Below are 16516 nucleotides of genomic sequence, written 5' to 3'. Positions count from 1 at the left end.
TATATGGCATGTCCCAAAAAGGCAAACAGAGAAAGATCTGTGGTTGGCTAGGGATAGGAACACCAAGTGACTGTAAACAGGTATAAGGGTTTTTTTTTAGATGTTCCAAATGTTCTAAAATTAGACTGTGGCGATGGCTATACAACCCTGTAAATAGACTAAAATTCATTATACTGTACACTTAAAACAAGTCCATTGTTTCAAGGTGCATGAGTGAAAATAAAGCTGTGAAGAGGGATTCTCAGTCCTATTATAAGGGGTACAAATCCTACAAGGTCATGTGAAAAACCTAAAACCAAGCTACTCTTTAGGAAAAAACAGTTAAACATTCTTGCTACATTAACTTCTTAGGTCCACCCGATTTTGTCAGTTTCTAATTGGTAACTAAGATTCTCATTTTGTTATGTTAATAGGACAAACCCAAGTAACCAGGTTCACTATTACCAAGAAGAATTAAGGTAAGACTTCAAAATACAGTGAATACTCTCTACACAGATTCCTCTGAAGTTAGGTTCAGGAGCTGTATTCACCATCACATCCCCAGTGCCTGTCACAGCTCCCGATGTGCAGGAGACACACAGGACGTTTTCTACCGAACAGAACTGGAACGAACATGCGAGGTGCCCATGCTGTATTTCAAGTGAACCACCGTGTTTTATGTAAAGTTTTCCACACTCTTAAAATAGTTATCTGAGTTAGAAATATTAATGACCCAGAGAAACATTTAATAAGAACCACTTTGTTTTCATGCTACCAAAGAGTTTCATGGTCACAAGATTCACTCAGAACTAGGCAGAAATGGACACCCACACCAAAAAAATGACATTAAACCTCTATAAAAATCAGGTGCTGAAAGACCATCAAGGTATGTGTCCCTTTCATGCCCCCTGTATCAGTGTAGTGAATGTTTGTCATATTTGATTTAAAGAGTTCTACTTCAGAGGCTTATATGGTGAAAACCTGCCATACAGGGTTAAGCCCTTCAAGACGGGCTTTAATCACACATATTACAAAAGATTTCATCATAGAAATGTCTCATTTAGTAAATAAAATAACTCTCAAAGCCCACTACTTGCAAAGTATCAAAATTAAGATTCTTCATCTACAGCATACTGCCACAATGCATGGTCAGTTCTGCCCATTCAATCCACTCAACTCATAAACCACTTGTTACAGGAACACACTATAGACACGCACCCAAGTTTTCTATGAACTTGTGGTGCGCGCCGTGCTTGGACAGAACAAGCTCCACATCCCCGAGATGCTACTAGGCATCAGTGTAAAGGCTTACCCTCATCTCTTAAGGTAAAGCGCCCCATCTGAGGGAAGTCTTTAAAGGTCTCAAGGCAGATGGTTCCCGCTGTCCTTAAGCGAGCGATGCATACTTGATCTTGTTTCACAAAACGGGGTCGAGTCTTACTTTTTTCTCCTGATTTTTTGTCTACCAAGCAGATTAAGGCCTATCCAAGAAAAAAGGATGAGTTCAGAGCGCCAAATAAGAGAACCTTTAAGACAAGGAGTGCAGGGCGCCTAGGTGGCTCAGTTAGTTAAGCGACTGCCTTCACCGCAGGTCATGATCCTAGAGTCCCCGGATCGAGCCCCGCATCAGCTCCCTGCTCAGCGGGGAGTCTGCTTTTCCCTCTGACCCTTCCCCCTTCTCATGCTCTCTCTCAAATAAAAAAACAAAATTCAAAAAAATAAAATCTTATAAAAAGTTAAAAAAAAAAAGACATGGATGCAAATAAGAGTACATTGCTGTTGCCGATGAGAAATGATCAAGACAGTCTTCAAACGTCTTCAAACACATACACAAACAAAAACCCCAATTAGCTTAATTATCAATTAATGAAGACTCACTGTTATTTCGACTTCCTCAATACAGGTGTGAATATGCAGCACCGCATTATAACCTGGGCAGATGATGGATTTGTGCTCTATAATCACTATCTGTCAAACAAAAAAATTCACATCTTTATCCCTGGGGTAAAGAAAGAACTGCATGTTCCCCAGTGCCATATAGTCGCACCACAATAGGGAACCTACCACCTCCAGCTGTTTTTGAGTTAGAAGTGCTGGGTCAGGTCGCCTGATAGCCAAACATGAACTCTGTTATCCTTACCCTACTGATCTTCTTGGCCAGACCCAAACTTTAGAAACAGAGCAGGCAGACTAATTCTGGAGAAGCCTTTCCTCCATCCTCCCCAAGGATTTACAGTAATCACTGTCACTATAGCTACTTTGGTTTGGTTTGGTTCCAGATGTGAACTGCTCATAATTTTATCCAATTCTCATTATCTAAGGTCCAGTAAAAGTAAACAACCTTGTACCCAGCATCAAAATCTAATTTATCATCATAGCTTGTAACAGAACTCAAAATTCTGTGAGCTACACTGTCATTCTTCTGCGGAAGTCAGGTTGCTAATAACAGAAAAATTGTGTTTTCCTGTGTGGAAAGTTACTTACTCTGAATGAGCAGACACACCCTAATTTCCAAGGCAACTGTGCTCTATTTACAAGGAAAGACACTTTGAGCAAAATATAAGTTATTATTAACAGGAGATCAAAAATAAAAAGGAACTTGGGGTGCTTGGCTGGTTCAGCCAGTAGAGCATGAGACTCAATTTCAGGGTCATGAGTTCAAGCCCTACGTTAGGCGTGGAGCCTACTTCAAAAATAAATAAATAGATAAATAAAAATAAAAACGAACTTACAAAGAAAACCACCTCTTAAAGACCTCATGTGTGTGAAATATACATCATGGTTGTTGTGATATGTATGATTTAGTCTATTTCAATACACACAATGGCATGTCACCAATAACCAGGATAAAAGGCATTTAAATTCTAATTCCACTTAGACAGTAAAGATCACTAAGACAATTACAATAAGTTTACCTGGGCATCAAATGTGCGTCCAGAATGACAAAGATTATTAGGATCACAAAGTATGAATCCTGGAAGAATCTCTTCCTCTTCAATTCCTTTCAGTCTGATTTTGAGGTTTTCACCTGGGGCTACAGAATCAGTTTCTACATCATCGGAAAGGATTCCAAGAACTTCCACATTGTGCTTAAGGGAAAAAAAAAAAAAAGCAGCAAACAATCAAACCCAAGACTGGGGGTTTTCTGACACATTCACTGCATAGCAGAACATAATGCAAGTCACATTTTTCTGAGGTTGTAGATTAGCCAAAACACTTATTTGAATATAAAACTTTATTACAGTTGTATGACATGAATTTAATGAAAGTCATGTCCTAGAAGTATAAACTGCCAATTAAAATATTCATCAGCTTTTTAGGACATCCTAACAATTTCCAAACTGAACAAAGTATAAACTAGCATTTGCCTTTTTTACCTTTCCAAAATTAAAACGTTAAATCTAACATTTGGATTTTAATTTTATGAATGTCGTTCTTATTATGATTAAATTCTAGGATTTAATGGGCACAGCTTCTATTAACTATCAACCCCAAATATTTGAAGAGTGTGCTTCTCAAAAGATATTTAAACAATTAAGCTTTAGAAGAATACTATTTAATGGGTACAGGGTTTCCTTTTGGGGTGATGAAAATGTTCTAGAACTTGATAGTGGTGATGGCTGTGAAGGTACTAATGATAAAATTTACATTTTACCAGTTATTTAAAAAAGTGCATATAGATGGGAGAAAATGTTAAAAGCAATACCCACAAGCATTCCCTTATTTTACTTCTTTTATGCCCTTGGAAATTCCTATTTTTAAAACACATACCACAAACCAAAGTAACAGCCCTCAAGACAAAATAAACTATTTCATGCTGGTAGATAAATGGTGGAGAATCCAGCATCTGTTATGTTCCACATCAGAACTCCACAGACTGTCACTTGCTAAACTCTAGTAAACTCTCCGCTCTCCACCAATAATGACCTCCTTTCCCAAAAGGCAGCTTATACCTATTGATACGTGTTGAAATTCATCCCAAGAAGTAAAAGAGCCATATTTATTAGCTAAATTCTTTCCAGTAACAGGACAAAAGGGCAGAAACCAGCAGTCCCACCGTAACAACTAAGCAAGTACTGTAAACTACTTTTGCCCAAATAATCCAGCATAACAAACCCTCTTCTCCAAATGTGGTCTTCTCTGGCTAAATACAAAGGAGCTAGTCTAATCTTTAATTAGTCCATAATTTCAAAAATTATGACTGAGACCAACAAATTCTCTTGGTTTATGAAAGGTGGTAAGGATTTTGTCTGTTCTAAGTACCTCAAAGAAGTGGAATCATAGGGGCGCCTGGGTGGTGCAGTCAGTTAAGCAACTGACTCTTGGTTTCGGCTCAGGTCATGATCTCAGGGTTGTGAGGTTGAGCCCTGCGTTGGGCTCCACGCTCAGCACAGAATCTGCTTAAGACTCTCTCTCCTTCTCTGCCCACCCCCAAAATAAATAAATAAATCTTTAAAAAAAAAAAAAAAGTGGAATCATTTTTTTTGTGACTGGTTTATTAATTCACTTAGCACAATGCCCTAGAAGTTCATCATATTGTAGAATGTGTCAGAATTTCCTTCCTTTTAAGGCTGAATAATATTCCATTGTATGGCTATATCACATTCTGTTTATCTACTCATCCATCAGTGGACGCGATAGGTTGCTTCCCAATTAAAGCTTTTGTAAATAATGCTGCTATGAATGGGCGCCTGGGTGGCTCAGATGGTTGGGCGTCTGCCTTCGGCTCAGGTCATGATCCCAGGGTCCTGGGATCGAGTCCCACATCGGGCTCCCGGCTCAGCAGGGAGCCTGCTTCTCCCTTTGACCCTCTCCCCTCTCATGCTGTTTCTCTCTCGCTCGCTCTCTAAAAAATAAATAAAATCTTTAAAAAAAAAAAAATAATGCTGCTATGAACATCGGTTCTTCAAGGCTGGCTTTCCATTCTTTTGGGCTCATATCCTGAGGTGGAATTGCTGGATCATATAATTTTCTATTTTTACATTTTTCTGAGGAAACATCATGTTTTCCACAGCGGCTGTGCGGTTCTACAGTCTCACCCACAGTATACAAGGGTTCCGATTTCTCCACATCCTTACCAACATGTTATTTTGGTTTTTTTTGATGGGTGTGAGGTGTTATTTCGTTGTGGCTTTGATTTGCATTCCCCTAATGATTAGTGATGAGATCTTTTCATGTGCTTGTTGGCCATTTGCACATCTTCTTTGGAGAAATGTTTCAGCCCTTGCTCATTTTTTAGTCAGGTTGTTCTATTTTGTCGTTGAGTTACAGTTCTTGATACAGTCTGGATTTAGCCCCTTATCAGATTTATGATATACAATTACTTTCTCCCATTTCGTAGGCTACCTACCCATTAATTTTTTAATGTAAGATAGTCTGGCATCTGTGCCTTCTGAAATATTTAACTCCGTTCCACTGAGCCTCAGCAGGACCAACGGGCATGGAGTCTTCAAGGCTTGCCTCCAGCTGCAGGTGAGCTACGCCAACCTGTGCGGTCACCTGTATAAAGTCCCAGCTCCCGCAGAGAAGCTGTGACTAGTCTAGCCTGGCACCCAGTCCACCTGCTGATACTGAATTGTACTTTTCTTTCTATTGTGGTAGAACACTCACAAAATTTACCTTTTATAACCATCTTACATTGTACAATTCAGTGGCATCTAGTTGGCATTCAAGATACCATACAACCAACACCAGCATCTAGTTCCAGAATGTCCTCATCATCCCAAAAGGAAACTCTGTGCCCTTCACTCAAGTCACTCCCCATTCTTCGACCCCCTAGGCTTTTGCAACCACCAATCTGCCTTCTATTACCACGACCAAACTACTTCTGTAACTGCTCTGAGATAGGATTCATGATGAACAGACTCCGTGCTGAGTGTAGAGCCCGATGCGGGACTGGATCCCATGACCCCGAGATCGTGACGCGAGCCAAAATGAAGAGTCAGACACTCAAACTGACTGAGCCACCTAGACGCCCCATTAATTCTGAGGTTCCGATGACTGAGGCCTACTTTCCTACCTAAATATCTTTGAAGCTGTTAGAGAAAGCCCTGCTGGAAAACAGGTAACAGTTTCTCAAGTATCATGTCTGTAATTATCAGCAACTGAACAGCCACAAATAACACAAAGGAAGTGTTCATGGAGACTTTACGTGTTTTAACGAAACCCTCTCCAATAATAAATTACAAAAAGGCAGGAAGAAAGAATTAAGAAAAGACCCATTTATGATAAAGGCATTCTCTTCTCTCAAAACAGATTACAAGTATAGATTGGGCACATTTTATAGTAACCAGTGTAACGATAAAGCAGGGGCACGTGGGTGGCTCAGTTGGTGGAGCATCTGACTTTGGCTCAGGTCATGTTTTCGGAGTCCTGGGATTGAGCCTACGTCAGACTCCCTGCTCAGGGGGGAGTCCACTGGTCTCTCTCCCTCTGCCCTCCCCCAACTTGTGTTTTCTTTCTCTCTCTCTCTCAAATGGATAAATAAAATCTTTTAAAAAAATTAAAAAAAAATTTTTTTTTAAGATTTTATTTATCCATTTGAGACACAGAGATAGAGATAGAGAGAGAGAGAGAGAAAGCGTGAGCAGGGAGAGAGGCAGAGGGAGAGGGAGAAGCAGGCTCCTCGCCGAGCCAGGAGCCTGATGTGGGGCTTGATCCCAGGACCCTGGGATCATGAGCCGAGCCGAAGGCAGATGCTTAACCATCTGAGCCACCCAGGCGCCCCTAAAATTTTTTTTAAATTAAAAAAAAAAAAAGAAAGCAAATTATATCATGATTAAACCTGAGTTTTCATCCTGGGTTCACTTGCTAATAGAAATGTGTTAACAGAAAGAAGTCACTTAACCACTCCAGGGCTCTACTTGCTTCTGGTGGAAGAATGCAGGTAAAGCTCTCTTGAGGATACATCTTCTAGCTCTCACGTGGTACGAATACTGGCTCTTCCCCATTTGTCACTGGGTAACTACAACACCTCATCTTCAGTACTAAATTTTGTACTTGACATTAGTAAAACATAATCCTGGATTTTAAGTTTCTTTTAGTGGAAATCCCTACATTTTTGAAAAGTTCTAACTCTTTGCTAATATTTTTAAGAGAAATCTAAATGAGAAAGAGCATTACTAATTCTTACCTTGTTTGGCATCATCACAAGCTGCTGGCCTTTACAAATAGATCCTGATTCCAGCTTTCCCAGGACCACAGTGCCCATATCCTGTTTAAATTTGAAATAAAAAAACCCAAGTGGTAGACTTTAATTACTATTCTACAAATTCAACATCCCAAAGTGAAATCTTATGGGGCTTACTCAGAAAATCTTTAGTTCAAGTGGCAGAATGGTTAGGATTAATCTTAAACACAGGATATTTAAAAAAATATATCCTCTGTCATCAGCATATGTGCAATTACAATACTAAGTAAGTGTGCCGAAGATCTTTAAAAAAAAAAAAAAAAAAAAAAGGCACCGTACCAGAAACAGCACAAAATTTTACATATTGAAGATCTCCGTTATTTGTTTAAATTCCGGTTCTCTCAAAAATCTCTGAGCCTGCTTCCTCATGTATAAATTGGAAAAATACTTGTTTAAGATATTTAGCATGGAGCTAATGAAAGAATTATTTGAGGAGGTCAAAACATTATATACCGGGGCACCTGGGTGGCTCAGTTGGCTGAGCATCTGCCTTCAGCTCAGGTCAGGATCCCAGGGTCCTGGGATCGAGCTCCACATCGGGCTCCCTGCTCAGCGGGGAGCCTGCTTCTCCCTCTCCCTCTGCCTGCCTGTCTGCCTACTTGAGCTCTCTCTGTCAAATAAATAAATAAAACTTAAAAAAAAAATTATATACCGATAAAACTTTTTTAAAAATCAAGTTGAAAATCCAGTTAAAAATAATGAAGCTTATCTTTTTAAAGACTAGTGGCCGGTGTTGGCGAGGCTACGGTAAAACCAACACTCCTACACTGCTGGTAGTACTTCAGAAGGCTGCTGGTCAATACCCATCAACTTTAACGTGCAAATCCGGAGTCTAGCAGTTTTACTTGTATGACTTTCTCTCTCAAAACTGATCACTGGCTCATTGGGAAAACAGCTTAAATAAACTAGGCTGGTTGATTAAATTACGATCCATCCACAACACTAAATAACATACGGCCATTAAGAAAGAGATATTTATGCTACGCTGTTACTTATTAGGATTGTTTTGTAACTTAAAACACAAAGCAATGATTTTCCCTCCCATAAATCCCAATCTCTTGAACATCTTGGGTACCTTGTACTTATCCACAATTGGCAGCCTGATTGGTCCATCAACTGATCTATTGAAGTTTGGCAAATTATCCAGATAGGGAATAAACGGTAATCCACTGAGAACATAACAATATCCATTAAAGAGAATCAACATAAATATCAAAATTTTAAGATTGTAACTTTATGTGAAAAACACAGTTATAATACTTTCATTCTACCCAGATACTCTTCTCATCAACCCATTTATCTGGTTCATCCCCTTCATTCCTCAGAAAATTAAAAATATTAACAAAATAGTCCTATATAAATATAATGAAAAAGCTTCCCCATAAACTTAGTTTATTAAGATTGAGAAAAACAGTTTAGGGGCGCCTGGGTGGCTCAGTCGTTTAAGCGTCTGCCTTCGGCTCAGGTCATGATCCCAGGGTCCTGGGATGGAGCCCCACATCAGGCTCCCTGCTCCGCGGGAGGCCTGCTTCTCCCTCTCCCACTCCCCCTGCTTGTGTTCCCTCTCTCGCTGTGTCTCTCTCTGTCAAATAAATAAATAAATAAAATCTTAAAAAAAAAAAAAAAGGAAAGAAAAATATTTTATAGCAAATGGCCTACATTTTTTTTGGAGAGTGAGCGGAGGGGGAGAAGGAGAGAGGGCATCTTAAGCAGGCTCCACTCCACGCACAATGTTGAGTCCCATCTCACAACCTTGAGATCATAACCTGAGCCGAAGTCAAGAGTCGAGACCCTTAACCGACTAAGCCACCCAAGTGTCCCTAAAATGACTATATTCTATTACTTAATTCTTATGGACTTTTCCAGCTCTCAAATCAGGATTCTATAAAATAATTTCCCCTTTAAAACTACAGTATATGAACTGGGAGGTTTACTACTGCCAAGATAGCAATGCTCCCCAAATTCATCTATGGATTCAGTACAATCCCCATTAAAATCCCAGCTGCCTTTTGGTACAAATTGACAAGCTGATCCTAATGTTCATAACGGAAATTCAAGGGACCCAGAATAGCCAAAACAATCTTGGAAAAAAAGAACAAAATTTAAAGACTCACACTTCCCAATTTGAAAACTCACAAAGCTATAGTAATCAAGACTTTGTGCTCTGTGCTTGTGCTCTGTATCTCTCTGTCTCTCTGACAAATGAATTTTAAAGATCTTAAAAAAAAAAAGGAAAAAGAAAAAAACTTTACCTAACAAAAAAAAGTTTTTAAGATATTCTTTCAAAATGAAATACACATCTAAATGTAAGAGCTAAAACTATAGCAACCTTAGAAGAAAATAATATGGCTACGTCTTCATGACTGAATTAGGCAACGTTTTCCTAGGTACGACACCAACAGCACAACCAACAGAAGAAAAATAAACGGAATTCACCAAAATTAAAACCTCTTGTGCCTCAAAGGATACCATCAAGAAAGTGAAAAGAGAGTAACAAGAAGACAACCCAATTAAAAAATGAGCGAAGGTCACGGTATTTTTAAAGCCACAGTTACTTGCAGTCTGTGTTTTCAAAAATTACTTACAAAGACATAAAGTTTTTCTAAAAGGAAGAAAAGGTTACTTACGTGTACCAAGGACAGAAATCTGATTGCTCTTTAAGATTTGCTCCAGTCAGTCCTGAGCAGGGCATAAAGTGAATGTCCTTTTTGGGATTGAAGCCAACTTTTTTCAAAAATGGCACTAGTTTCTCTTTACATTCTTCATATCTATGAATATTTATAAGTAACTCAATTGTAATATAAAGCAAGTGAACTCTAGTCTCATTATAAAACAAATTAAGGTTTCAGAAAAACCCCAGGGGGAAAAAAAGCGTAGGGTAGCAAAACCATCTTTTTTTCCGCTCCCAAGCCTGTAAAAACTAGTATGACAGCAAAGCTCACCTCTCATTGCTCCAATTGACCGTTGGATCATCCATCTTATTAATAAGCACAATCAAGTGCTTCACACCTGCTGTCTTTGCCAACATTGCATGTTCTCTCGTCTGTCCGCCCTTTTCAAATCCAGTTTCAAACTCTCCCTTCCTTGCAGAGATGACCTATTCCAAGAAATCCACAGTTTATTCTTATGTACTCAGGTATACCTCTTGAGCAGTCAAACAGCTTTCCTTTCAGTTTTATCAGAAGCTTTTTGCAAGAAAATAAAAGTAAATAACCTGCATGCTTTTGAATGTCACAATGTCTAAACGGCTTAAGATTTTGGTAAATGTTTCTTCTGATCCCCCCAATGTTCCAAAACCTAGTATGCCTTTATATTTTGCAATTCAAACATGTATGTGATTCAGTGCTGGTATAGTGACAAAGCAAACAAAAACAACCCTGCAAAATGACTGAGGCCTTGAGAAAAAATCATTTCTTACTCAGCTTTGTACCCACAGCACATGTAGTATGTACAAAGTGGACCAAGCTTGGCATTTAGTAGACACTAAGTTCTGACATGGTCATAGGTAATAGCACTGGTATAGAGAAAAGATGAAAGATGTTTTCCTAAGTGAATCCAATTATAAAGATTTCTTGAGCAGATGGGTGAGACAAAAATGAAATTTGCGACTGTATATTATAGCTCACTGCAACCTCAATTTTAGCTTTTAGAGGATAAACTGAAATACTTAACATTGAAGAGGGGGGTGCTAACAAATACACAGGTGAATTGGAAAGATCTTACTTACCAATACAGCCAAATCAGCTTGAGAAGCACCACCTATCATATTTGGGACAAAACTCTTGTGGCCAGGGGCATCCAGAATTGTGAAATGCTTCTTTTCTGTTTCAAAATAGGCACGGCCCACTTCTACTGTTTTACCCTTGTCTCGTTCTTCCTGATTTGTATCTAAGGCCCAAGATAAATACCTGAAATAAGTTTAAAATAAGGTTAATATTGCTAAGAACATAAGGTTTTAAGATATTCTTCTATCATTAAAGGTGTAATGATGACATCCAGCTTTATGTCCGGCATACATTTAAATCATGAACAGGACAGGGGTGCCTGGGTGACTCAGTTGGTTAGGCATCTGTCTTCAGCTCAGGTCATGGTCCCACGGTCCTGGGATCGAGCCCCATGTCGGGCTCCCTGCTCAGCAGGGAGTCTGATTCTCCTCTCCCTGTGCTCCTACCCCCTGCTTGTGCTTGCTTTCTGTCAATTAAATAAATAAAATCTTTAAAAAAATATTGATAAATCATGAATAGGACAGCTGGCTCATTCAGTGGAGCATGCAACTCTTGATCTTGGGGTTGTGAGTTTGAGCCCCATGTTGGGTGCGTGCAAAGATTACTTAAAAATTAAAAAAAGGGCGCCTGGGTGGCTCAGTCGTTAAGCGTCTGCCTTCGGCTCAGGTCATGATCCCAGGGTCCTGGGATGGAGTACCACATCGGGCTCCCTGCTCAGCAGGAAGCCTGCTTCTCCCTCTCCCACTCCCCCTGCTTGTGTTCCTGCTCTCGCTAACTCTCTCTCTGTCAAATAAATAAATAAAATCTTTAAAAATAAAAAATTTAAAAAAATCTTTAAAAAAAATCACGAGTAGGACTGGATAGAAATGAAAATCAAGAGAATAAAATTTGTATTACTGTGACTCAAACACTTGGAGCTTTTACAAATATCCAGTCAATTACAGGCATCCCCTGATTTTTTAAAGTTCATGTTATGCCACTTTGCTTTTACAAAAGACCTATGTCAGAAAAAATTTAAAAATTAAAAATAAATAAACAAATAAATACCTACATTAGTACCTGTTTTTGCTAACTGAAACATAACTGAAGAGGATTTTTTGGTGTTTTTTTTAAGATTTTATCTATTTATTTTATTGAGAGAGAGTGAGCGCACGAACAGGGGGAGGGGCAGGGTGAAGACAAGAGAGAACCTGAAGCAGTCCCCCCGCTGAGTGCAGAGCTGGACGCAGGGCTCAATCCCAGGACCCTGAGATCATGACCTGAGCTGAAACAGAGTTGGGGAGTGTTTAGCATGTTTAGCGTTTGTTCTGCAACGAGCTGTCACAGAGCCAGTGCTGAGCGGCAACAGTGACGCCCTCAAGCCCTTCCAGCTTTCCCTACGCGCAGCGTCTGCATCGAGCCGCCGTCAGTTCTCACTTTGAACTGTGTCGGTGAGCAACTATGCTTTACCTCCATTTATTTGGTGCATCCGTTAGCAAGATGAGCCCTAAGGTATCAGAAAAGCCTAAGAGAGACTATTCTCTGGGTCTGGGAATGCTCAAAAATTTTTCCATATAAATTAATGACGATTGCTTCTTTGCTTTATGCCATTTTGGTTTACAAAAGGCTTCAAAGGAATGCTTTGCTCTTGGATAGCAGGGAAATTGTGTGTGTGTATATATATGTATATAAGGCTCCATACTAGGCGTGGAGCCCAACGTAGTAGGGCTTGAACTCACAACCCTGAGAGCAAGACCTGAGATGAGATCAAGAATCAGACACTCTGGGGCACCTGGGTAGCTCAGTGAGTTAAACGTCTGCCTTCAGGGGGCGCCTGGGTAGCTCAGTCGTTAAGCATCTGCCTTTGACTCAGGTCATGATCTCAGGGTCCTGGGATCGAGCCCCGCATCGGGCTCCCTGCTCCTCGGGAAGCCTGCTTCTCCCTCTCCCACTCCCCCTGCCTGTGTTCCCTCTCTCGCTGTGTCTCTGTCAAATAAATAAATAAAATCTTTAAAAACAAAAACAATGTCTGCCTTCAGCTCAGGTCATGATCCCCAGGTGCTGGGATCACTTCTGCATAGTGCTCCCTTGCTCGGCAGGGAGTCTGCTTCTCCCTCTCCCTCTGCTTGCACACCCCCCCACATGTCCTTGCAAGCACGGGCGCTCTCTCTCTCTCTGTCAAATAAATAAAATCTTTAAAAAAAAAAAAGGCGGACACTCAACTGACTGAGCCACCCAGGTGCCTCAATCCTGTATATATTCTTTTTTTTTTAAGATTTTTATGTATTTATTTCAGAGATACAGAGAGAGAGAGCATGAGCAGGAGGAAGGGCAGAAGGAGACACAAACTCCCTGCTCAGCAGGGAGCCTGAGGTGGTGCTCGATCCTGGGACTCCAGGATCATGACCCGTGCTGACAGCAGACACTTAACCGACTGAGCCACCCAAGCACCCCAAACCTGTATATATTCTGTAAGCAAACTGTATTTATGAAAAGAAGCTGACGACATACACAGAAAGACTACTTTGTACCAATGCCAATACGACTGTGAGCTTTTATAATCATCTGGCACAAAGTATAATTCAAATAATGGCTATCTAAGGATATTTTTCAAAAGTGAAAGCCAGTAGCCACCATTTGGGAGGAAGGGTTACCTGCTAAAAATTATTTCAGTATTTCTTTGCCATATGAAAATGCTTTATATAAGTTCAAACCATCTAGAATAGTAGGTGTTAATTTAGATGACCTCATCATCTGTATTAAATAGTATGTAATCCATTTTTTTAGTATAACATTGATGATCTTTTCCCTTAATACAGAGGAATACAATTTAAAAACAACAACAACAAAACAAAAACCATGAATGTCCCAGTCAAATCTTAACTTTAAAAAAAAGATTAGAAAGAAAAAGAAATTGACCCCTTCTCTCACCACTCAGAGGTAACCCACTGTCAATAATTCTGTCCATTCTTTTTATCTTTCCTGTGTTTATTTACATCATTAATGATCATATCCTAAGTACTATCATGTCACCTGCTTTCTCCTCAAATTCCACTATAACTTAAGTTCTACTTCTGGTTATTATAAACTCTAGAAATGCGGGGTGCCTGGGTGGCTCCGTCAGTTAGGCGTCTGCCTTCAGCTCAGGTCATGATCCCAGGGTCCTGGGATCAAGTCCCGCATCAGGCTCCTTCCCAAGGAGCCTGCTTCTCCCCCTGCTTGTGCGTGGACAGAGTCTCTCTCTGACAAATAAATAAAATCTTTAAAAATAAATAAATAGATTCTAGAAAGGCAATTTTTTAGTGGTTAGGTAATGACCCTGTGAAATGAATGGTTTAGAACTTATCCAACAACTCCATTACTAGATGTCTGGATGTTCCCAAACGTTCCCTGGGCAAGTTCTGAAGTCATCAAGTCATCAGGAGCTGGTCTACTTTGTAGTGTGAGGGGAAAGGAAATTTTTTCTTTATTATGACATCACCTCAGACTTCATGCATGTCTATCTAAGTAGACTACAACAGCATTAAGTAGCCAGTGCTTCCTTAAAAGTCATTTAAAGTGCCATAAAAGTTTACTATACCAAGTTTCTCTGTTTTTCTCTTTAGCTTCTCTTTCATATTTCTCAAGTGTCCTTTTGTCAACCATTCCAGTCAAATACCTGAAAACAAAGAAAAAAGAAGTAAACACTTAATTACAAATTATTCAGTGAAATTAAGAAGCCCTTTAGGGGAATTTCAACTTCAGAAAACAGCTATTTTAAAATAAAGGAACCACTGATGGATGCTGAAATCATGGAAAGTTTCAGAGGAAAAGATATTTACATGGTCTCAAATTCTCTCCCCCCAGATAAAGGGGAAAAATAGTAAATCTACCATGAGGAATCCTGGCAGACAATACGATAACCAAGTAATCCTGGCTAATAGCACCAGCAGTAAAGAGAACATATCGAGAACTGACATGAGGTAGCCCTGATGGGATGTCCGTGTCATAGTCTTGCCCGAATGTATAATGTGACTCAATCTAACTGTGCAAAACCTCAGTCGAACCCCAACTGAAGAATATCCTAAATAGCACTCTTCAAATTAAGCAAAGTCGTGGAAGATGAGACTGAGGCAACGTAACAAGGTAGAGGAGGCTAAGATGGAACAACTAAATGCAACGTGGAATTCTGGAACCGAAAAATGACATTAATGGAGAACTGGTGAAATTCAAGTAAGAGCCAGTTTAGTTAACAGCACTGTACCAATGCTAACCTCTTAGTTTTGAGGACTATACTATGGCTATTTAATATGTTAACGCTAGGGACGGCTGAAAGGTATACAGGAACTCTGTACTATTTTTGCAACCTTTCTGTAAGTCTAAAATTATTTCAGAATAAAATTTTTAAAAAATTTATTTATTTTAGGGGCGCCTGGGTGGCTCAGTCATTAAGCATCTGCCTTCGGCTCAGGTCATGATCCCAGGGTCCTGGGATCGAGCCCCGCATCGGGCTCCCTGCTCAGCGGGAAAGCCTGCGTCTCCCTCTCCCACTCCCCCTGCTTGTGTTCCCTCTCTTGCTGTGTCTTTCTCTGTCAAATAAATAAATAAATAAAATCTTTAAAAAAAAAATTATTTATTTTAAAGAGAGAGTGCAAATGTGAGCAGGGCTGGGGCGGGGAGGAGGGAGAAGGGGAGAGAGAGAGAAGCAGACTCCCTGATGAGTGCAGAGCCCCACACTCGACCTCACGACGCTGAGATCGTGACTTAAACTGGAACCAAGAGTCAAATGCTCAATTGACTGAGCCACCCAGGAGCCTCCAGAATAAAATTTTTTTAAGGGGCAAATATAAATACTATATAAAAGAAATGTTGTCCAACAGTGTTGGCCAGGCAATTAAATCTTATTAATACATTTCAATATTTAATATTTTTAAAAAATTATCAAAGATTATAATTTTAAAACAATTCCTTAGGAATACTGAACTGCTTCCCTTGACAATCCAAATCAAAGCCTTCCTGTTCAAGCTTTCCTCTCTGTGGGTTCTCTGCAGAGTCATCTACAGTGCATGCCCCTAGCCAGTTGAGCACAGAATCCTAGTGAATGCCCATGAAAATTACAGCCCATAAGCAAAAAGCATACATTCTCCTAAAACACAAAATCATATGGGCCCAACACTTCCAGCCATAGAGCCTTAGTTAAGGATCCCTATTTAAAAGCTTATTTTAAGGTCTGTTGTAGAATTTTCAGAAGTAACTGGGAAGATTACCAACTAAGATTACAAGGGAAGATTACCAACTAAGATTACAAGGCAAGACAATGAAGATATGCCCTCTAGATCCTCTGATGATACAGTTTAAAGAAATGGATCTAATTCAGGAGGGATTAAAATTGTAAAACCTAAAAAAAATAATTTCTATCCCCAATGTGGGGCGTGAACTCACAACCCTGAAACCAAGAGTCAACATGTTCTACCAACTGGGCCAGCCAGGTGCCCCCAAATTATAAGAACTTCTAATTTAAAAAATTTTTTTCGAGAAAGACATGTATCATATGATCTCACTGATATGAGGAATTCTTAATCGCAGGAAACAAACTGAGTGTTGTTGGAGTGGGGGGTGGGGTGGGAGGGATGGGGTAACTGGGTGATAGACACTGGGGAGGGTA

At 39.8% G+C, this 16516-nt stretch overlaps 1 protein-coding gene across 1 annotated transcript in view; it reads right to left on the bottom strand.

Annotated features, from left to right (window-relative positions):
* The window catches only part of GSPT1 (G1 to S phase transition 1), a 28729-nt gene that overhangs the window by 5051 nt on the left and 7162 nt on the right, over positions 1–16516 (bottom strand). The window contains exons 2-10 of the mRNA XM_081819183.1: positions 14453–14558; positions 10896–11076; positions 10111–10265; positions 9796–9936; positions 8244–8337; positions 7112–7192; positions 2895–3068; positions 1858–1947; positions 1292–1460 (exon numbers count right to left, since the gene is read on the bottom strand). Of these exons, the coding sequence (XP_081675309.1) occupies positions 1292–1460; positions 1858–1947; positions 2895–3068; positions 7112–7192; positions 8244–8337; positions 9796–9936; positions 10111–10265; positions 10896–11076; positions 14453–14558 (1191 nt within the window). The remainder of the gene's footprint in view (positions 1–1291; positions 1461–1857; positions 1948–2894; positions 3069–7111; positions 7193–8243; positions 8338–9795; positions 9937–10110; positions 10266–10895; positions 11077–14452; positions 14559–16516) is intronic.

Source organism: Leptonychotes weddellii, chromosome 5, assembly GCF_054177405.1.
Source record: "Leptonychotes weddellii isolate Sample4059 chromosome 5, ASM5417740v2, whole genome shotgun sequence".
NCBI classification, from domain to species: Eukaryota; Metazoa; Chordata; class Mammalia; order Carnivora; family Phocidae; genus Leptonychotes; species Leptonychotes weddellii.
Note: the sequence above shows the minus strand (reverse complement) of the source record. Positions and strands in the feature narration are given on the sequence as shown.